At 45.0% G+C, this 23,625-nt stretch overlaps 1 protein-coding gene across 2 annotated transcripts in view; it reads left to right on the top strand.

The window, feature by feature from the left end:
- LOC137504157 (centromere protein H-like) overlaps positions 1–23,625 on the top strand; it is a 98,212-nt gene that overhangs the window by 38,218 nt on the left and 36,369 nt on the right. The window contains exons 2-3 of one of the 2 annotated variants that reach the window (XM_068232209.1): positions 173–313; positions 17,080–17,135. In XM_068232209.1, the coding sequence (XP_068088310.1) occupies positions 173–313; positions 17,080–17,135 (197 nt within the window). The remainder of the gene's footprint in view (positions 1–172; positions 314–17,079; positions 17,136–23,625) is intronic. The other variant, XM_068232210.1, reaches the window with a different exon arrangement.

The following is a 23,625-nucleotide window of genomic DNA, read 5'->3' as shown; positions in this document are numbered from 1 at the left end:
ATGGGTCCAGCCCCATGAAGTGAAAAACATGTGCTCTGCCTACATCATCCACAAACCTCAGAAGGTCTGGATGGGTTCCCAAGCACTCTGTAGTCACCAGTTGTCTTTGCGCTGGAGCTGTTAAATAAACCCCAAATAAACCCCTTCATAATTTAGCTATATCTGTTTACAGGAGAGACCTTCCTAAGGTATTTGTGCAGCTGAATTATGCAAGCTCCAGACTTTTAAAGATTAGCATGACCAATGCGCAAATAATTCATGAGATTCCTTCTGATGCAGCCAGTGGCTCTCAGACCTGCAGGCAACTGATCTGGTAAGTTGTTTTTTTTTTTTTCTTTAAAGACTGTAAATACTTTCTGGTAAATGTTGCTAATGTGCAAGTCAGGAGTTCCACTCATTTTACCTTCATCAGAGTGACTTTAGATATTTCATGCGTTATTTCAAATTCATTGCCTTGCTTTTTCTGCACAGACATTTTTTTAACCAATACACAGGCTTAATAACAGTAAAATGCAAGATGTATGTGTCAGAGTATGCTCGCTACTCTAGTTGTGTTGGAAGAGTGCAATGCTTTCTGCTCTGTGCAGCTAATTGCTCTTATACAAAAAGGGGAGTTCTTGAACAGATTATACTTTAGAGATTGCACCAATTAAAGCAAACCTGTGATGAAAAAAAAAAAGAAAGTTAGATATTTATTAAGGTAGAGGAAAGCCTGTGGATGATCCAGAAGCTTCCCATGTTTTCCTCAACCCCACCGCTGCTCATGCTCCCCTCCATGTACGAGCATGGCTGCACTGCGCCTGCACAAGCCCTGGCCACGCCTGTGAAGTAGAACAAAGCTGCTCGTGCATGGAGGAAAAGCTATACATGAGCATGTGCATTCTCCAAACTGTACTTGCACAGTGCAGCCACGCCCATACGTGAAGGGGAGCATGGACGCGAGGCTAGTGGGGTTGAGGACTATCCAGACGCTTCCCATTTCAGTTCAGGTTCATTTAAAAGTGATCCGAGCTGAAGAAAAAAACTTTTTTTGCACCAGCGGCATTATAAATACAAAATACAACAGTACTACCGAGCTAAACCTCACCCACTGTTTAAAACTTTTGATAAGTGGGTTTCTGTATCAAATGCAGTGTACCGCCATCTTAAAAAACACAAAAGGTGAATGCAGCTTAAAACTGCAAATGCAAATACAACCTAAAAAATACAAATGCAACCTAAAAAAATGCAAAACTATTCTTGGAGAGGTGCACCTAGGAGCACTTGCGGCAGTAGATAGGTGAGGAGGAGAGGCTAGTTGCATTTGAAGGGAGTAGGAGAGGGAGAGAGAAAAAAGAAACCTTTTGGGGGGTTAAAAATTTACTAATATACACTAAGTGGCCAAAAGAGACAAAGTAAATTAGATTAAAAGTAAACCAGTCCAACAGTGACATAGAGTGACCTAATAACTTAAGAGGAGGGGCCTGAGGTCAGCCATCACCTCAGTACTCATGGCAAATGTCATCTCTCTCCCCAACAAACTGTACAAACTACATCTCATCTGCGGCAGGTGAGAGCTCGGGAAGAACACCACTGAGACTTGGCTACATGAGAACATCCCGGAGAACGCCATACACCTCCTAGGCTTCGGCCTCATACGGGAGGACCGCAACCCTGCCCACTCTGGGAAGAAAAGAGGCGGTGACATCTGCTTCTATGTCAGCTCCTCATGGTGCCCCACTCCACCAGTACTCGACAAGAGTTGCTCCCCAGACCTAGAACTTCTACTCGTGAACTGCAGGCCGGCATACTCACCACAGGAGTTTTCCTCCTATGTCCTTGTCTGAGTGTATATTCCTCCTGACACTGCCGTCAAATCTGCCCTGAGTACCCTCAGCGACACCATCTCGCAGTGGGAGATGTCCCTCCCATACTCACTGTTCATCGTCATGGGTGACTTCAACAGGTCCGATCTCCGACAAGAGCTGCCACGCTACCATCAGCATGTTGCTTGCCCCACCAGAGGCCTGAACACCCTCCATCACTGCTACATGCCACTGAAGGACGCCCACAAGGGTATCTCAGGGGCAGTGCTTGGCTCCTCTGACCATTGCCTTGTTCATCTCTTCCCCACCTACAGGAGGCTCCTGGAATCTGCAAAACTGGTCATGAAGTCCTCTAAGGTATGGTCAAGCGAGGCCAAGCCCCGCCTTCAAGCCTGCTTTGACTGTATGGACTGGAAGACCCTGGTGGCCCCAGACCTGGATGAGTGGGCGGATAACGTCACCTCATGCATCAGCTTCTGTGAGGCCTCCTGTGTCCCAACTAAATCCTTCAAGGTCTACCCGAATAACAAACTGTGGTTCTTCAACAAGCTACGGCTATTGCGGAAAGGAGGCTGCACACAAGGCAGGCAACCAGGAGGGCGAGAAACGCTCTGAAACGAGAACTGAGAGTCGTAAAAAAATTCACTGAGAGGAAGGAGCAGAACCTGCGCTCAGATGACTCACGAGCCGTATGGCAAGGGCTTAAGGCTGCCACAAACTACAAGCCTCCCTCGCAACATGCATCACCCAGCTCTGAGTTAGGTGAAGAACTAAGCAAATTCTACTTCAGGTTCGAGAGTCAGGCTGAGCCTGAGGGGCACCTACCACCTCCCACTCTCCCACTCTCCCTCCAGCCCCCGATAATAGCGACCCAAGTGAGGGCTCACTCTCTCTGGAGGTGAGTGAGGCAGACGTTCAGAGCCTCCTGTCCACGTTAAATGCGAGGAAAGCCTCGGGTCCCGACGGCATGTCCACAGCGTGCCTCAAAACCTGTTCATGGCCGCTTGCTCCCATCCTCTCTGCCATCTTCAGCAAGTCACTGACGGAGGGCAGAGTCCCTGCATATTTCAAGAGGTCCACCATCATACCTGTTTTGCCTCACGGGAAGAGTTTTTAAACCCTCTAACTTTGGTCACCACCGTAGTGGGTAAAATTAATTGCAGCAAAACATGAGGAAAGGTTCAATAATATTTATTGAGCTACAATCCTGTTATAATAATTATCTAGGCTTGCAGAATCATAGTTTAAGGGTTAGTAATTATTAGTAAGCATGCATCAACATTTCTTTACCAAGTGTAGTAGCAATATCACCCAAGGAAGAGGGGACTTCGTCAATCCTCCATAGGGGAAAACACCTGGCGACACAATCCATCACGTCTGTTGGTCTCAGCAAAAGTCCCGGAGTCCAAGCATTTTCCTAACCCAATTATACTCCCTAAACCATAACACACGCAAGCGCATATTCGGTCGCTGTCGTAGGCGCGTGATCACAGTACAAATCTATGCTATATGCTTTTGCGCAATACAACACAGCTAGGCGTGAACACCTAGTGCCCAAGCAATGGCTTCGGCCTTCATGAATATGAAAACATATTGTGCAAAACCAGATAAAACCAGTTAGAACAAGATAAAGTTGGAACTGCAATGTTATTCTGACCCAAAGTTACCTCCAGTACTTCCAGAGGCTTGAGGGTAACTCCAACGGCTCAAATGTAACTTTATAGATCAGATGGGATGTGAACAGGGCCGGTTTAAGCAACAATGGGGCCCCAGGGCAAAATTAACCTGGGGGGCCCCCCCAACATATACCCCGGAACAAAAATCGGCATTAGGGGACCTTTTTTGCAGCTGGTATAGTCAGGGTGTGAAGTCCCAATCGGTCAGAGCTCCACATTCTGGCTATCCCATCCTGCATGGGGGACAAGGGGTTAAAAAGTTTCAGGAGGGGGGACCCCACAATTTTTTTTTTTTTTTTTTTTTTTTTTTTTTTTTTTTTAATTCCCACACTCTAAACATAAAAAAAAATTGGGAAAATAGGAAAAAATGCCAGGGATCTTCATACAGCCATATTGTGGCTGTATAGCGATCCCTGGCCAAAGCGCTGCGGCTGTGTATAGACCCCATGGAAACCCCGTCAGGAAATTTATTGCGCTTTCGTTTGATGCATGTAAAATTACACTACCGTTAGGTTTGCTACTAAAAGTTATATTTACCGCAATTAAAACTATACTTTTTTCCTTCTAAACTTTAAAATCGATTTTCTCAAAAACTATAAGGTCTTTTTGAAAAATTGTTTTTTCCTCTTATTCCTAATGATCTCCTTAACCTATCCTGCAAATTTAGGGTTTCTAGCATTTAACTACTTCCCGACCGCCGTATAGACAAATGGCGGCCGGGAAGCAGACGCCGCAAGGACCGCCGTATTGACAAAATGCGGCGGTCCTTGTTTGGGCATGGGCGGAGCGATCGCGTCATCCGTGACGCGATCCTCCGCCTCCGCCTGTCGCCGCTCACTCGCCGCAACATCCCGCCGGCCATACGGAAGCGCCGGCGGGATGTTAACCCGACGATCGCCGCATACAAAGTGTATAATACACTTTGTAATGTTTACAAAGTGTATTATACAGGCTGCCTCCTGCCCTGGTGGTCCCAGTGTCCGAGGGACCACCAGGGCAGGCTGCAGCCACCCTAGTCTGCACCAAGCACACTGATTTTCTCCCCCCCCCCCGCCCCAGATCGCCCACAGCACCCATCAGACCCCCCCCTGCCCACCCCCCAGACCCCTGTTTGCACCCAATCACCCCCCTAATCACCCATCAATCACTCCCTGTCACTATCTGTCAACGCTATTTTTTTTAATACCCCCCCCATGCCCCCTGCTCCCTCCTGATCACCCCCCAACCCCCCAGATTCTCCCCAGACCCCCCCCCAGACCACCCCCCCCCCAATGTACTGTATGCATCTATCCCCCCTGATCACCTGTCAATCACCTGTCAATCACCCGTCAATCACCCGTCAATCACCCATCAATCACCCCCTGTCACTGCCACCCATCAATCAGCCCCTAACCTGCCCCTTGCGGGCAATCTGATCACCCCCCCACACCAATAGATCGCCCGCAGATCCGACATCAGATCACCTCCCAAATCCATTGTTTACATCTATTCTCTCCTCTAAACACACACTAATTACCCATCAATCACCCATCAATCACCCCCTATCACCACCTGTCACTTTTACCTATCAGATCAGACCCTAATCTGCCCCTTGCGGGCACCCAATCACCCGCCCACACGCTCAGATTGCCCTCAGACCCCCCCTTATCAATTCACCAGTGCATTAATTACATCTGTTCTTCCCTGTAATAACCCACTGATCACCTGTCAATCACCTGCCAATCACCTATCACCCATCAATCACCCCCTGTCACCCCCTGTCACTGCCACCCATCAATCAGCCCCTAACCTGCCCCTTGCGGGCAATCTGATCACCCACCCACACCAATAGATCGCTCGCAGATCCGACGTCCGATCACCTCCCAAGTGCAGTGTTTACATCTGTTCTCTACCCTAAACACCCACTAATTACCCATCAATCACCCCCTGTCACTGCTACCTATCAGATTAGACCCCTATCTGCCCCTAGGGCACTCAATCACCCGCCCACACCCTCAGAATGCCCTCAGACCCCAGCCCTGATCACCTCGCCAGTGCATTGCTTGCATCTATTCCCCCCTCTAATCACACCTTGAGACACCCATCAATCACCTCCTGTCACCCCCTAGCACACCTACCCATCAGATCGGGCCCTAATTTGCCCCGTGTGGGCTCCTGATCACTCGGCCAAACCCTCAGATCCCCCTCAGACCCCCTTCCGATCACCTCCCCAGTGCATTGATTGCATCTATTTTCCCCTCTAACCACCCCCTGAGACACCCATCAATCACCTCCTGTCACCCCCCTAGCACTCCTATCCATCAGATCAGGCCCAATACAACCTGTCATCTAAAAGGCCACCCTGCTTATGACCGGTTCCACAAAATTCGCCCCCTCATAGACCACCTGTCATCAAAATTTGCAGATGCTTATACCCCTGAACAGTCATTTTGAGACATTTGGTTTCCAGACTACTCACGGTTTTGGGCCCGTAAAATGCCAGGGCGGTATAGGAACCCCACAAGTGTCCCCATTTTAGAAAAAAAGACACCCCAAGGTATTCTGTTAGGTGTATGACGAGTTCATAGAAGATTTTATTTTTTGTCAAAAGTTAGCGGAAATTGATTTTTATTGGTTTTTTTCCACAAAGTGTCACTTTCCGCTAACTTTTGACAAAAAATAAAATCTTCTATGAACTCACCATACTCCTAACAGAATACCTTGGGGTGTCTTCTTTCTAAAATGGGGTCACTTGTGGGGTTCCTATACTGCCCTGGCATTTTAGGGGCCCTAAACCGCGAGGAGTAGTCTAGAAAACAAATGCCTCAAAATGACCTGTGAATAGGACGTTGGGCCCCTTAGCGCACCTAGGCTGCAAAAAAGTGTCACACATGTGGTACCGCCGTACTCAGGAAAAGTAGTATAATGTGTTTTGGGGTGTATTTTTACACATAACCATGCTGGGTGGGAGAAATTTCTATGTAAATGGACAATTGTGTGTAAAAAAATCAAACAATTGTCATTTACAGAGATATTTCTCCCACTTAGCATAGGTATGTGTAAAAATACACCCCAAAACGCATTATACTACTTCTCCTGAGTACGGCGGTACCACATGTGTGGCACTTTTTTACACCCTAAGTACGCTAAGGGGCCCAAAGTCCAATGAGTACCTTTAGGATTTCACAGGTCATTTTGCGACATTTGGTTTCAAGACTACTCCTCACGGTTTAGGGCCCCTAAAATGCCAGGGCAGTATAGGAACCCCACAAATGACCCCATTCTAGAAAGAAGACACCCCAAGGTATTCCGTACGGAGTATGGTGAGTTCATAGAAGATTTTATTTTTTGTCACAAGTTAGCGGAAAAAGACACTTTGTGAAAAAAAACTATTAAAATCAATTTCCGCTAACTTGTGACAAAAAAATAAAAACTTCTATGAACTCACCATACTCCTAACGGAATACCTTGGGGTGTCTTCTTTCTAAAATGGGGTCATTAGTGGGGTTCCTATACTGCCCTGGCATTTTAGGGGCCCTAAACCGCGAGGAGTAGTCTTGAAACAAAAATGACCTGTGAAATCCTAAAGGTACTCATTGGACTTTGGGCCCCTTAGTGCAGTTAGGGTGCAAAAAAGTGCCACACATGTGGTATCGCCGTACTCGGGAGAAGTAGTATAATGTGTTTTGGGGTGTATTTTTACACATACCCATGCTGGGTGGGAGAAATACCTCTGTAAATGACAATCTTTTGATTTTTTTACACACAATTGTCCATTTACAGAGGTATTTCTCCCACCCAGCATGGGTATGTGTAAAAATACACCCCAAAACACATTGTACTACTTCTCCCGAGTATGGCGATACCACATGTGTGGCACTTTTTTGCACCCTAACTGCGCTAAAGGGCCCAAAGTCCAATGAGTACCTTTAGGATTTTACAGGTCATTTTGAGAAATTTCGTTTCAAGACTACTCCTCACGGTTTAGGGCCCCTAAAATGCCAGGGCAGTATAGGAACCCCACAAATGACCCCATTTTAGAAAGAAGACACCCCAAGGTATTCCGTTAGTAGTATGGCGAGTTCATAGAAGATTTTATTTTTTGTCACAAGTTAGCGGAAATTGATTTTAATTGTGTTTTTTCACAAAGTGTCATTTTCCGCTAACTTTTGACAAAAAATAAAATCTTCTATGAACTCACCATACTCCTAACGGAATACCTTGGGGTGTCTTCTTTCTAAAATAGGGTCATTTGTGGGGTTCCTATACTGCCCTGGCATTTTAGGGGCCCTAAACCGTGAGGAGTAGTCTTGAAACGAAATTTCTCAAAATGACCTGTGAAATCCTAAAGGTACTCATTGGACTTTGGACCCTTTAGCGCAGTTAGGGTGCAAAAAAGTGCCACACATGTGGTATCGCCGTACTCAGGAGAAGTAGTATAATGTGTTTTGTGGTGTATTTTTACACATACCCATGCTGAGTGGGAGAAAGATCTCTGTAAATGGACAATTGTGTGTAAAAAAAATTAACAAATTGTCATTTACAGAGATATTTCTCCCACCCAGCATGGGTATGTGTAAAAATACACCCCAAAACACATTATACTACTTCTCCTGAGTACGGCAATACCACATGTGTGGCACTTTTTTGCAGCCTAACTGCGCTAAGGGGTCCAAAGTCCAATGAGCACCTTTAGGCTTTACAGGGGTGCTTACAATTTAGCACCCCCCAAAATGTCAGGACAGTAAACACACCCCACAAATGACCCATTTTGGAAAGTAGACCCTTCAAGGTATTCAGAGAGGGGCATGGTGAGTCCGTGGCAGATTTCATTTTTTTTTTGTCGCAAGTTAGAAGAAATGGAAACTTTTTTTTTTTTTTTTTTCTCACAAAGTGTTATTTTCCGCTTACTTGTGACAAAAAATAATATCTTCTATGAACTCACTATGCCTCTCAGTGAATACTTTGGGATGTCTTCTTTCCAAAATGGGGTCATTTGGGGGGTATTTATACTATCCTGGAATTCTAGCCCCTCATGAAACATGACAGGGGGTCAGAAAAGTCAGAGATGCTTGAAAATGGGAAAATTCACTTTTTGCACCATAGTTTGTAAACGCTATAACTTTTACCCAAACCAATAAATATACACTGAATGGGTTTTTTTTTATCAAAAACATGTTTGTCCACATTTTTCGCGCTGCATGTATACAGAAATTTTACTTTATTTGAAAAATGTCAGCACAGAAAGTTAAAAAAATCATTTTTTTTGATGAATATAATAAAAAGTAAAAATCGCAGGAGCAATCAAATAGCATCAAAAGAAAGCTTTATTAGTGACAAGAAAAGGAGCCAAAATTCATTTACGTGGTAGGTTGTATGAGCGAGCAATAAACCGTGAAAGCTGCAGTGGTCTGAATGGAAAAAAAGTGGCCGGTCCTTAAGGGGTAGAAAGCCCTAGGTCCTCAAGTGGTTAAGGTGGATTTGCTATTAACCATTAAAGTCGGCAGGTTTTTAAATGTGTTTTTTTTTTCCTTTGAAACTTTAAAATCGATTTTCTCAAACTATAAGGCCGATTTGAGAAAAAATTTTTTCCTCTTGTAGCCACTGGGGGCCCCTACAAGCTCTGGGGCCCTGGGGCAGCTGCCTCCTTTGCCTTAATGGTAGCGCCGGCCCTAGATGTGAATAGCAATCTAATCCATACATTGAACATACAATTCATATACGTCATATGTGTATCTCACCTGTTCCCAAGAAACAAGGTGTCTCTGACCTCAACAACTTCAGACCTGTAGCCCTGACATCTGTCATCATGAAGTCCTTAGAGAGAGTGGTCTTATCCATCCTCAAGCTCTCCACTTTGTCCCTACTGGACCCACTCTAGTTCGCCTACAGGGCAAATAGGTCCACTGACGATGCTCTAAACATTTGCCTGGAATTCATCAACAACCATCTTGACAGACCAGACACGTATGCCAGAGTATTGCTACAAGACTTTAGCTCAGCATTTAACACGTATGGATCATGGACTTTCTCACTAACAGATCCCAATTAGTTAGGCTGGGGGGACATCTACTCGCGGCAAACACAACAAACACAGGGGCACCCCAGGGCTGTGTCCTGTCCCCGCTGCTTTTCTCCCTCTACACAAATAACTGTAGATCCACAGCAGACTCTTTCAAGGTCATAAAATTTGCTGATGACGCCACCATTATCGGCCTCGTTACCAAGGACAACATCCAGGAGTACCAGCAGCAGGTAGATAGACCATGCCACTGGTGCAAGGAGAACAGTCTGGTGCTCAACACGGCCCAAACCGTTGAGCTAACAATTGACTTTATGAAATTTGCTCTCACCCCGCCTCCCATCTACATCGATGGTACCGAGGTGGCCAGAGTGCCCTGCGCTCGCCTTCTGGGCACTACCATCTCCAACGATCTCAGTTGGAGGGCCAACATCACTGCATCCCAGCAGAAAGCCCAGCAGAGACTCTTCTTCCTCTACCAACTGAGGAAGTTCGGCATGGCGCAGGAGATTCTAACATGCTTCTACTCTGCCACTATTGAATTGATCCTCTGTTCCTCAATCTTGGTCTGGTATGCAGGAGTCACCGTCGGCGACTGGCACAAACTACAGAGGATCATCTCCCCCTTCTCTCCCCCTTTTGTTTCTTGATAACTATTATACATTTTATTCATCATGTTAATTTTATCACTGTCATTACCAATTCTATAATTCGTTTTTGTATCATTCTTTGTATTTTGTCACTAATTATGTATCTTGTATTTTGGTGTACACCATTGTCTGTATTATAATGTACCCCATGTTTGTTTCTTACTTTGTACAGCGCCACGGAATATGGTGGCGCTTTATAAATTAATAATAATCATCAGGTCGGCGGAGAGGATCATTGGCATAGCTCCCAACTGTCCCTCTTTGGAGGGACAGTCCCTCTTTGGGAGCCCTGTCCCTCTGTCCCTCTTTCCTCCTCATTTGTCCATTTTTCTATGTAAAAAAAAAAAAAAAATGTATGTATGTGTATATATGTGTGTATATATATATATATATATATATATATATATATATATATATATATATATATATATATATATATATATATATATATATATGTGTGTATATATGTATATATATATATATATATATGTATATATGTATATATATATGTATATATATATGTATGTATATATGTATGTATATATATATATATATATATATATATATATGTATATATATATATGTATATATGTGTGTATATATGTATATATATATAAAAAAAAAAATTCTCTCTACTAAAAAATGTGCTTGACTCTAAACTGTATTCCCATCCTTTAAATTGATATATTACAAATTTTAAAATGTTAATATGAAGGAAAATGAACCAGGATAGAAAGGACCAGTGTGGTTTGAATAATAAAACATATTTTTCTTATGAAATCTTTATGGTATGTGTGACTACGGGAGTAACGGGTGCATGATCAGGGGCGTGGCTTAAGTGTCCCTCTTTTTTATCTCAAAAAGTTGGGAGGTATGATCATTGGGAGACCTCTGCTTCCACTAGACCTCCTGTATAACACAAGACTGCGTGCCAGGGCACTGAGGATTGCCAGTGACCCCTCCCAACCATGCCACTGCTTTTTCACCCCTCTTCCATTGGGCCGGAGACTTCGGGCCATCCCCACCAAGACCACCAGACACAAGAACTCTTTCTTCCCTTCAGCCGTTAGCCTCCGAAACTCTCTTCACTTTCTCCCACTCTCTAGCAATGCCCTACCACCTGCAAAGTAGCGGACTGCAAAATAAGTTTTTCGAGCCACCAGTCAACATATTTAAAGAGAACCAGAGACGAAGCACCCTCATGTATTTTGCCATATATATATATCAATGGGAACATGACAGTAAACACATACTTTGTTTCATTTTTCACAGCTCAATCTTCTTGTTATCAGCCCTGATAAAATCTCTGACTGAGCACCGTAATGATTATAGCTTATCAGCCCTGATAAAATCTCCGACTGAGCATCCAGTCTAGCTTTGCCCCGTAATGATTACAGCTGAGTCAGTCTTCTGTGATGTCTTTTCAAGCCCAAGCCTGCCCCCTTGTGGCTCTGCTTTCCTGCTATGTATCCTCGTAGCAGGAAATCAGAGCCGTGGGTCAAGCTTGGGCTTGAAAAGACATCACAGAAGACTGACTCAGCTGTAATCATTACGGGGCAAAGCTAGACTGGATGCTCAGTCGGAGATTTTATCAGGGCTGATGACAAGAAGACTGAGCAGTGAAAAATTAAACAGAGCAGAGTATGTGTTTACTGTCATGTTTCCATTGAGATATATGGTAAAATACATGAGGGTGCTTCGTCTCTGGTTCTCTTTACTGGTTAAACTTTTCCCGCACCCTTGGTAAATTTCTGCAGTGTTTTGGAAGGTGCATACTGCCGCTGAATCTATATTTGAATATTTATATTTGAGTACAATGTATTACTGTCATGTTCTTGTTGTATTTCTGACACTCTTTCCTGCCTCTTGCCTATGTCCCTCTCGGGAGCTATGTATTTGTGCCAAACCCAATTCCGGGCATGACCCAGTCATGCTTGGCGAAATAAAAGTGATTCTGAATAATGCAGAGTTGCTTATATAAGGAACGTTTAGCTTTGGATGACATCGTTATCACAGAAGTTAATGTCAAAATGGGTAAGACGAAAGATGTAAGTGACTTTGAATGAGGGATGATTGTTGGTGCAAGAAGAGCTGGTGCAAGAAGAGCTGGTGCTAGCATCACTGAAACAACAACTCTTTTAAGATGTTTTCGCACAACGGTATCCCAGGTGTGTAGAGAGTGGCAGTTGAGAAAAAAAATTAAGGACTATTCTGGTCAAAAAAGGCTGGTGAACGAGCGAGGTGAAAGGCGAATAGCATGCATAGTCCGCAGCAACAGAAGGCAACAACAACATGACAAATTATAGCTGAATTAAATGCAGGAGCACCACAAAGCATATCGAAATGCACAAGACGGACATTGTAAAGGATGGGCTTTAGCAGCAGGAGAGCCATCAAGAGTGCCTTTTGGTATCACAGAAAGATAGGAAAAGATGCCTGGTGTGGAACCTTGCCACTGTTCTCGATGGGTCTCAAATTGGTGTGAGGAACATCAATCAAATTGACCTGCTTCTATCTCCTGACCTCAATCCTATTGAGCTTATGTTTGATAAAGTCTAAAGATCACTACATAACTTGGAAACGCCACCATCCAATATGACCCAACTTAGAGCTGCCATTATGTCAGCTTGGGCCAACCTTCCTCAGCAACGGTATCAGCATCTTGTTGAGTCTATGCCAAAAAGAATATCGGCTGTGATCAGAGCTAAAGGTGGACCAACTTGTTGCTAGAGGGTATCTCTCTAGTTTTTTTTTTTTTTTGCCACTCAGTATATGTGATGACCCCACATGTGATCTCTGACCCACTTTCATGTTTGGAAAAAAGTATTTGGCTCTTTGCTGAGCACTAGCAAACATCATACTTTTAGAGCCAAAACTGTATTTATCCTGTTTTTTTTTGGGGGGGGGGGGGGGTGGATGAAGGAATGAAAAACAGTGCTGGAGATTCAGGTGCAGCCGGTGAAACCATAATGGCGCTCAGGCAGTAATATCAGCTCCGTCAAAAGCCCAAATTACTTAAACAGCTGTTGCTGGTGGCCGAATTACATCTTGCCCACTGAGTCCATGGTGGCCTGGAGAGGGAGTAGTAATTAACACTGCCGGGACTTTTGCAGCAGCATGGTGAGCTGGTTTTTTTTTCGGCTCTACCCTGCGCCCAAATTGCCCAACGGCTTAATTATGTGTATGTGTGTGTGTGGGGGGGGGGGGGGGGGGGGGAATGGTTGGAGTTACCTTCTTCTTCCTTGTATTTACACTTGCATTTATGAAGTTTCCCTTAGGATACAGTTTAACCCTGGCAATATAAGGACATGCCTATAATCTTGGTCAGTAAAGCCTCCTGCAGTAGCATGGCCTACCTAGGAAATGGTATAATGTGCCTGATGGTGTTCAGAGGATAACTGAGGGGTCAGACAAGGAAAGTGGTAGTATAAAGGCTGTTCAGCAGTACATTATGTCACTATTTGCACACCCATCCAGCCATGTCCTTGGGGAGCTACAGTCCTAGTTCTTCCTAATTTGAGCTTCTATGGGTGATTTTGACAACCAGCACAAGCTTGTCCGTCTATTACCGAAATTAAAGGACCACTAGCATGAAAAAATTTTTATTTGTGTTTTCATTTGCAGTAGGTAGTAAAAATCTGTCAGGTTTTGGACTAGTCCATCTACTCATGGAGTATTCTCACTTTCTCCTTTATTCTATACGAAAGCCTTCCCTGAAAAAGATATATACAAAGATTCCACCCAGCCTACCCTACTTGTTTGCACACTGTTTTGGCAGTTGGATTGTGCAGCTGCCATTGAATAAAGGCTTTTGAAAATGAAAGGACACCTCGACACTCTTGTAGTTACCCACCTGAATAATTTTATTTGTATGCATAAATGTAAATTTATACATTTTACACACCTTTTTAGTGGTCCTTTCAATGGCAATCCAAGAGTTACACCAGCACTTTACAGTCCACATAGACAAGCCCTGGATAAAGTGCATGAAGCATTGGCCAGCATTCTTGCAGCTATGTAATGCTAACCAGAACCTGTACAAGTACAAATCCAACCAGTGATCTGACTTTTTTTAGTCTGATGATTACATATTGTTCACCCAGTTGTCCTCCTTTCCAAGTCAGTGTTATGCCTATAGCCACTAGAGCTGGTCAATGAGATGCTAATAATTTATTCAGGTTTATATTTAAAAAAAATAGATACTTGCCACTGTAGAGGGATGCTCCAGAGGCTTACCCAATCCCTACCACTGCCGGCCGTGCCCCCCTTCATCTTCGTGGCGGCGCTCCCCTCTATATACGAGCGCAGGCACCAGTCGGTTCATAGCTATGCAGTAGCATGTAGCTGCTCGTGCATGGAGAAAAAAGCCGTGCTCAAAGAGACATGTGGCTGCAGCTGGGTATACACGACTTGCAGATCTTTTGGAAGGGGCAGCGGCCCACTGGAGTGGATTGTAACCACAGCAAGGGACCTGATTGCAGAGGGGTTGGAAGAAGCCTCAGGTGATGTAAGCAGAACTTCGTGATAGGTGGCTATGTGGATGGTCCTGGTCTACCAGTCCCTACCATTAAATAAGCTCACTTACTTGCGCTGCAACTGTCACTCCAAGTTTGAGAAAGATGGGAACACTTCCCAGAAGAGAAGATGGAGGGCGGGGGGTACTTGGTAAAAAAAAAAAACAATTCTTTAGTAGTGGCATGGGGTGCAGACAAAGAGTTCCAACAATTTTACCTAATAGTGTAATGGCACCAGGCCACTTCAGGCTTCCACTAGCCCTTTTTCAAGCACAAACTGTATGATTTGTGTAAATGGTATAAGCTTCACCCAGATTGCAAAGGCTTGTTTTGGTCTGCAAACATGTGTTGTTATTAATATGCCTCATTTACAAAATAAATAAACTTTATGTTACATTCAAAAACCAGCAGGTGGCGCAATTTCACCATATTAGCTGATTGACACACTAAAAAGTACAAAAAAAAAATGACATAAAAAATGGTTAGTAAAGCACCCCTTATTTGGTCCAAAAGTATATTTTTACTGATCTGGGGCTTCTTCCATCCCATTATACTTCCAAGTTCAGAATCCTTTATTTCGCCATGTACAAAGGGGGAACTTTGCGGTTTCTCTGGTGTCACTGCCCCCTCAGAAAGATCTGTGTTTTTGTTTTAGTCAGTTGTTGCTCTGACAGTTTGAATTGGTCTGAAGTGCTACTCCACTCAGTGCACTTGCATATGGGATGCAACAACACAGTAAGGAGCTGGACGCTAACAAACACCCTCCACTAAGAATCTAGTGTGTACAGCAGCCCCTGACTCTCCTCCATGCATTGGCAGTAGATCCAGCCTGCCAGATCATCTTGGCTAAACACTGCCTGACACTGTTTGTTCTCCCTACTGCTCTGTCATGTGCCGCACACTGGGGACCAATCAGTTGTTGCCAATTTTGATTGGACTGGTTTCAATCGGCATGCAAATTTCAGCAAGTCCGTAACTAGCATTTCCTCAATCAGCTATACTTCTGAATATATGTACAAGGGAAAAAATGCTAATCAGAAAATAAACAAAAAATCTGAAGACATACAGTAATTCACTTGAAAATTAATCTTTAAACATCCCCAATAACTTTTGTTTTTGTTTTAGTAGTGAAGGGAGATCATTTTCTGCTCACAAAACTTTCAGTCAGACCAGCAATATTATTTTAAAGTGTACCTGTAATGAGAAAAAGTGCCCCTTGGGGGATACTTACCCCAGGAAGGGAAGCCTCTAAATCCTAAAGAGGCTTCTCCCGTCCCCTGCAGAAAAGAGGATCCAGCGCTGGCTCCCTCGTCAATCTTGTCTGGCACTTGACAGTAGAGCAGACCCGATCAGGCTCGGCTATTTCCACCGGGGCCCAAATGGAAAGCCGTTAATGTGTCTGCCTTTTTGCTGCTGTTTGCTTGGGGGACCCAGTGCTGGAACGAGCTGCTTGAGGAGGACTGAGGAAGTCTCATTAGGATCCAGAGGCTTACCACCTCCCAAGAGGTACCACCCAGGGGCACTTTTTTTTCCCCCTTAAGGCCTGTTTCCACTACACGCGAATTCTGGATGCAGAAAAACTGACTCCAATGAATGCCTATGGGCCTGTTTCCACTTAACGCGATTTTTCTAATGCATATTTCCCATAGGCATTCTTTGGAGTCAGTTTTCTGCATCCAGAATCTGCGTGTAGTAGAAATAGGCCCTTACAGGTTTTCTTTAACCAATTACGTACCAGAAGTCTCTGGCCCCTCAAGGACCAGAGACCTCTTGGTAAAAAAGTGTGGCTCACCAACCTTCATGCCACACAGACTCCTCTCTCTCGCCAATTGTACCACTCTCCCGTCATTGCAGTGCACTCAACAGAACTCCGTGAGCCGGTCAGGAGCCGATTTCATTGTCTCCTGACCCTGTGATCACTGTGAGCCAATCACAGGGTCAGAAGCCTAAGAAATTGGCTCCTGACTGGTTCACTGAGCTCTACTGTCATACCAACAGCAGAGCAAGTGGGCTGCAGCGACGGGAGAGTGGCAGTAGCAGGGAGTGTGTGGCACATCTACACCCTGGCAGGGATAACAGCGTCCCAAACACAGCGTAGACTTCAGTTACCGTGGTCCGGAAGTGGTCAAGTGCTGAACACAATAAATAAATCAAAATAATTAAATACTGGTAGGCTATCTGAATATGAATGTGGTTAAAGCATTTTAAAAACAATTACGGTATATACCATTATTTTAAAACCCACATTTCATGTTTGGGTAGTTTTTGCTATTTTGTGAGCTCTGTGTATGTAGAAGGTAAAGGTTAGACCTTCAGATGGTTGCAGATAAGAGGCTCAGGCTTGTCCAAGGCAGCTGAAGACCTCAGGAGGAATGTGAGCACATGTTACTCTGGTATCACTTTTCACGATTGTTTCTTTTTCATTCTCCATAGCCTGAAAAAACAAATGCAGCAACAGTTGACAGAAATGAGGACTCATCTCCAGACACGTTTGTATTTTCTATTTAATTTAATTTCATAGAACATTACTTTAAATTTACTAATGTATTAAACATGGAATAATATTGAAGAGCTGAAAAAAAGGATTATTGCTGATTAACCAGTACATAAGTTATCAGAAATAAACTGCTTCTAGGCCACACCCCCTCTCTACCCACTTCCACTTTCCTCCCAATCAGGGCTGGATGGCCCAAGAGATCCTGACTAGTTTTTACTCCGCCACCATCGATTCGATCCTCTGCTCCTCCATCTTGGTCTGCTACGCCGGCACCACCATCAACGACAGACACAAACTACAGAGGGTCATCAGGTCGGCTGAGAGGTTTATTGGGGGCCCCCTCCCTTAACTTGACATCCTATACAACACCAGCCTGCACGGATTGCCAACGACCCCTCCCACCCGGGTCATCGCTTTTTCAGCCTGCTCCCACTGGGCCGAAGACTGGGCCATACCCACCAGAACTGCTAGGCACAGGAACTAATTATTTCCCTCGGCTGTCAGCCTCTTGAACTCCCTCCATATACTCCCCCACTCCACCTTAAGCTGAGCTGAAGGTGGAGGCTGTCCTAGGCTGTCTTACCGCATTGCTCTGCAATGTCCGCTCTATAAACAATGAGACAGCCATTATTGCGGACCTTATTCAGACATGCGATTTTTCATGCATCACTGAAACCTGGATTGATGCCAATGCGGGCCCCACATTGGAAGCAACCATCCCATACAATTACTCAGTCCTTAATGAGGGAAGACGAGACCGCAGAGGAGGGGGTGTAGCAATTTGTGGCAAAACTACTCTGCAGCTCAGAGCTCTGAATGTTGGCTCAACAAAGTCCTTTGAATGTATAGGTGCCCAGATCTCAGCTGGTAAAGGCTTCAAAATTTTTGTGGTTTATCGTCCCCCCGGAGATGCTGACCCATTCCTACAGGAATTCTCAGAACTTCTGGCAATGCGAACTCTGTCTTATCCGAGATGGATCATCCTTGGTGACTTCAACGTCTGGGCTGAAAACACTCAATCACAAAATGCAAATGAACTAATAAATCTCATGGGTGGACTAGGCTTCACACTAGTTGTAAAATCTGCTACCCACAGAGGAGGGCATACGCAAGACTTACTGTTCCACCTTGGAATGGACATTAGTAACATAACAGTAACCCCAGTGGTGTGGTCAGACTATCACATAATACAGTTCACTATTGAACATCACCCTATCAAGCAGCTCCCTAAAGAAACAATCAAAATCCGTCCCCTGAATAAATTAACACCGGAGAGGATAACTGCCAACCTGGATTTTACAAATCTGCTCCACAGTCAAATGGACCCAAATACTCTAGTAACCCAGTACAACAACACAATATATGAAACACTTGACAGTATTGCCCCATGGCGCACCAAATCAGCAACCAAAAAGCAGAAAGCTAATTGGTTTGACAAAACCATCATGGATCTAAAAAAGAAAGGGCGTAGGCTTGAAAGACAGTGGCGTAAATCAGGGTCTGAGGAGCACAAATCTAGCCTAATTCAACACCTCAGACAATACCAACAAGCAATAACCAAGAAAAAATCAGACTTTATCTCGCACAAAATATCTACAGCCAACAGAGCCGGTCAACTCTTCCACACAGTGGAATCACCCTGCAATCCTTCCTGCCTAAAAGCCCCAACCACATTCTCCAGGGAAAGGTGTGAAGAATTCTCTGCCTTCTTCACAAACAAGGTGTCTACCATCCGTGCCAGCATTACACCAACAACATCAATTGACCACTGGACTTTGCATCTGCCTACTACCGTACCACCATGGCAAGTCTTTGACACTCTGAGTGAAGAAGATTTTGGAATTCTCATTCAAAGTCTCCGCCCCACTACCTGCGACCTGGATCCTGGCCCAACTGGATCCTTAATGCAGTGCCCAGAGCTGATCAGGCCAGCACTTCACAAAATCACTCAGTGCTCCTTGCAAAGTGGACTTTTCCCAGAAGAACTAAAGAAAACAATCATAAAACCCCTCTTGAAGAAACCATCTCTAGATCCTGATTCTGTAACCAACTACAGACCTGTGGCGAACTTACCATTCCTATCAAAAGTTATCGAGAAAGCAGTCGCCAACCAGCTGGAAGCCAGGCTTACATATAACAACAGCTTTGATACTTTTCAGTCAGGATTCAGGAAAAGGCACAGCACTGAAACGGCATTAGTCCGAGTAATGAATGATCTACTTACTGCAAGGGACAAGGGTGATTGCTCAATTCTAAATCTTCTTGACTTGTCTGCAGCATTTGATACTGTGGATCATGAAATACTAATCCAGCGACTGAAGAATTACTGTGGCCTAAGGGGTACTGTTCTTAGCTGGTTTCAGACCTTCCTATCTGGTAGGTGGTCCACACATGATGGATAATGTTCAAAACGCTCACCACCGCAAAATAGCAATTGGGGGGGATACTGTACAGTATAAAGACTCTGTGCGAAACCTTGGGGTGATCCTGGATGGAAATCTAAAACTCAAACAGCAGATATCAGCTGTCGTCAAGTCTTCCTTCTTCCATCTAAGAAATATAGCGAAAATCAAACACCTTATCCCAGCTGAAGACCTACCTGCCCTGGTTCATGCATTTGTATCCTCCCGCCTAGACTACTGCAACGCCCTGTTCATCGGATCTACAGATAAGGTTCTGTGCCCCTTACAGCTACTACAGAATGCTGCAGCCAGACTCCTAGCCACTGCCCCCCGCAGCTCACACATCACCCCAGTACTGCAAACTCTTCACTGGTTGCCAGTAAAATGGAGAATCAATTTTAAGATCTGCCTGCTGACATTCAAGGCTCTACACCACATGGGAGCCAAATACATAGCGGATCTATTGGAACTTTATGCCCCTCCACGCACCCTCCGCTCTGCCAACAAGATGAAGCTGGTTATTCCCAGGATACACTTAAAGAAAACCTGAACTGAAAATTAAAAGTCAAAATAAACCTACACAAGTCATACTTACCTCCTGTGTAGTCTACTCCTCAATCTATTTTTCCTCTCCTGTGTCCTGTTTGTCCACTGTGATCAATGGAATTCTCCGTCCTCCATTTTGAAAATGGCCATTACCCCATAACAGCTTCATGGTCAGCACACTGTTAAACTGTAACTTTGCCCACTTGAGCCATAGGGAAACATGGACACATCAGTTCTCCTCTCAGCTGTAACGGACAGCAACTTATATATAACTGACAGCAACTTATATATTTCTGTTCTGACAAAATGTTGTCAGAACTGGAAGGGATCACTGCAAAAAGAAAATGGTGAGTTTCTGAGAGGAACTGATGGCAAGGTAACTATGTAATGTTCATTTGAAGTTACTTTGTGTGTTTATTTTAAATAATTTTACTCAGTACAGGTTCTCTTTAACATTTGGTGCTCGGGCCTTTTCCTACGCAGCCCCTACTCTATGGAACTCACTTCCACAATCAGTACGAGAGGCTCCCTCTCTGGACAGCTTTAAAAAAAAAGGCTGAAAACTCACCTCTTTTCCCTAGCCTTTGAGACTGCATAATGCAGGGTCACAGCATTTTGAGTCCCCAGGGAGAAAAGCGCTATATAAATATTATTGTTATTAAATATTATTGTTATTGTTACATGCCCTCAAGACCAGGACTGTAAGGCCCGGTTCACACTTGCGGTGGCCCTCCGGAATCGCCGTGCCGGAGCCGCACCGCCTGCAGAACGGACGGAACGGACGCACGGCATAGCAATTAAAGCCTATGCGTCCGTTCACATGGGTCCGTTCTGCAGAACCGGAGCCGGACCGGATCTGGGCCGGATCCGGACTCCGGCCTCCGTTCCAACATGCGCTATTTTTTCATCCGGCCCCTCCGGCAGCCGTATCCGGGGCGGAGCCGGACTGCACCATCCGGCCAATACAAACAAATGGGAACCGGAGGCCGCACAACACACTGGCTGAGAAATCCGGATGTTCTACCCCACTTCCTATGCGGATTTTTGCGGCGATATTGGCTGGGGACACATGGGCAAGCATTTTGGAGTGGAGCAGCACGAGCTGGAGGTGTTGGCAGGATGTTGGCAGCATGTCGGAGGTGGAGGTGAGTGCTAAACAGCAGAGGGCCTGATTCCACAGGTCCCCCTTCTGCTGACCTCCCAGACCCCAACATTTTTTTTTTTTTTTACGTTAACTTTGCCAAACGGATCCGGATCGCATCCTGATTACCACCTGATGCAACCTGACCGGATCCGGATCGGATCCGGATCAGAACCGTACGGTTCCGATCCGGATCCGGATCCGGATCCGGTCAGGTCATCCGGTCCGTTTGGCAAACAACCGCTAATGTGAACCGGGCCTTAGGTCCTTCCCACTGTGATGCCTCTTCTTGCAATTGTAGTTCCTGACCTGTATAGTTTTCCTCCTGTACATTGTTGCTCTCAGCTTGGTAACTGTACTCTGTATTCCTGTATGTATTCATGTATATATGTCTGTACTCTACTTTGAGCTATGGTTTTTGTGCCAAAACCAATTCCGGGCATGATCCAGTCATGCTTGGCGAAATAAAAGTGATTCTGATTTCTGCAAAGGTTATGTAGACTGGGTCCTAGGGGAGCCGCTGCTTTACAGACAGCTGAACTTGAGACAGGTAACAATGGCCCTGCGGAACAGCCAAGATTTAGGTGCCGCTGTAGGCCGTAATGTGAATTATGGCTCTAGTGGTGCTCTGAGTAATTTGGCTGCTGTCAAAACCACTTGGTCCCTCAAGTGGTGGAATGGTGAGACCTCTAATAGAGACAATACCTAATGGGATTCCCAGTCGATATTTGACTCCATACATTTAGGAATTCTTGCTTTACTTGTCACTTACATGTATCATTATATCTTGTGGAATGTCATAGGTAAGCCAGTACTTGTCTTTCTTTTGCTTACATTAAAATTGCTTATGCTTAACACCTTAGAAGTACTTCATAGTTACTGGATAATGTACTGGTTATTCAGTAAGCTAGAATCTATTTAGTAAGGAGTCCTTGGGCAAGACTCTCTAACACTGCAGGGTGGCCTACTGTGCGCACTCTAGTGGCTGCAGATCTGGCGCGTTGAGTCCCACAGAATAAAAGCACTATACAAAATGTTGGAATAATTGATAGTTGAATTGGCCAGTATCCATCAGTTCAGCTGACTAGAAGCACCAGTTATAGAGGGTGGGATCAGAGAGGGCCGTATTTACAGTTGGAGAGGGAACCAATTACAGTCATGGAGACAGAGGGAACACAAATGACAAGGAGTAGGGGCACAGAGGGCAGTAATTACAGGTATAGAAGGCAGTAGTTGCAGAGGGGGTGGCACACAGCACCAACGCAGAGGCAGTGGATGCAGAGCATGAATTACAGGGAGAAGGGGCAAGGCAGGCGCATATTACATGGGAGAGGATACAGAGGTGGCAGAAAAGGGAGGGGATGATATAGAAAGCACTAAGCCGATCTGTCCCTCGTCGCTGCTCCAGTGACGCGGGCTCCCCTCAATTGTATATGCCGACCTCGCCAGGTCGGCATCTTCTGCACCTGCGCAAGCGTGCAGCTGCGCCGCTGGCGATCGCGGCCACGTGGACTGGACTGTTCTAAGCAGTATTACTTTGCGCAGAACGCTCCTGGTTACTGGCTCTCAAGCGCTGCGCTAGCACAGGCGCAGTAGATGCCGACCTGGCAAGGTTGGCATCTACAATGGAGGGGACACCGGAGCAGCGGCAAGGGACAGATCGGCTCCCGGGGCTGGAGAAAGACCCAGGTAAGTAGATTTTTTTTTTTTTTTTTTTTTTTTATTCCTTGGATGTGTCCTTTTTAAATTATTTTTGTTTTGATAGACATGATCACATCACTGCTTCTGCTCATTTCCTCCTGGTTGTGATCCGCCATGTAACACCCAGAGCTTCTCACACTGGAGTACGAGATTTTCTACAAAGCACTAGAGCCCTCATTCAATTCACTTTTTCTCCAGCGTTTTCACCCAGGAGATAATTTTTCATCTTATCTAAAAATGGCTTTTCAGCACTCTGCAATTGAAAAAATTTTAAAAAAAGGAAGTAAAAGATCTTATTCAAGATCTATCAAACTTATTTTGAGTAATTTTTAGCATATTGAGAACTTTAAAAGCCTTTTCACACGGGGTGGTGTGGTATTATTTTCTTTTATCATTATTATTACTAGTAGACCCAAGCCCGTTTAAAAAACGGGCTCTAGGGTCAGTTTCTCGCCGCCACCTGCCGCATGTTGCTGCTCACGCGCACCCGGCTGCCTGCTTACACGCCCGCCCTGCTCCCTGGCCCCGTCCTCCTGTCTCTGTAAGGCTGGGTCCGTGCTGCGCACATGCGCAGTAGCAAAAAGCACGGACCCAGCTACACAGGGACAGCATGACGCAGGGACACAGGGGTTTTATTATAGAGGATTGCGGGAGACTCTATGGTGACTTTCATAATGCAACGTTACAGCGCG

The sequence above is a fragment of the Hyperolius riggenbachi genome, chromosome 4 (assembly GCF_040937935.1).
Source record: "Hyperolius riggenbachi isolate aHypRig1 chromosome 4, aHypRig1.pri, whole genome shotgun sequence".
Classification (NCBI taxonomy): Eukaryota; Metazoa; Chordata; class Amphibia; order Anura; family Hyperoliidae; genus Hyperolius; species Hyperolius riggenbachi.
This window is presented reverse-complemented; position numbering and strand designations above follow the sequence as displayed.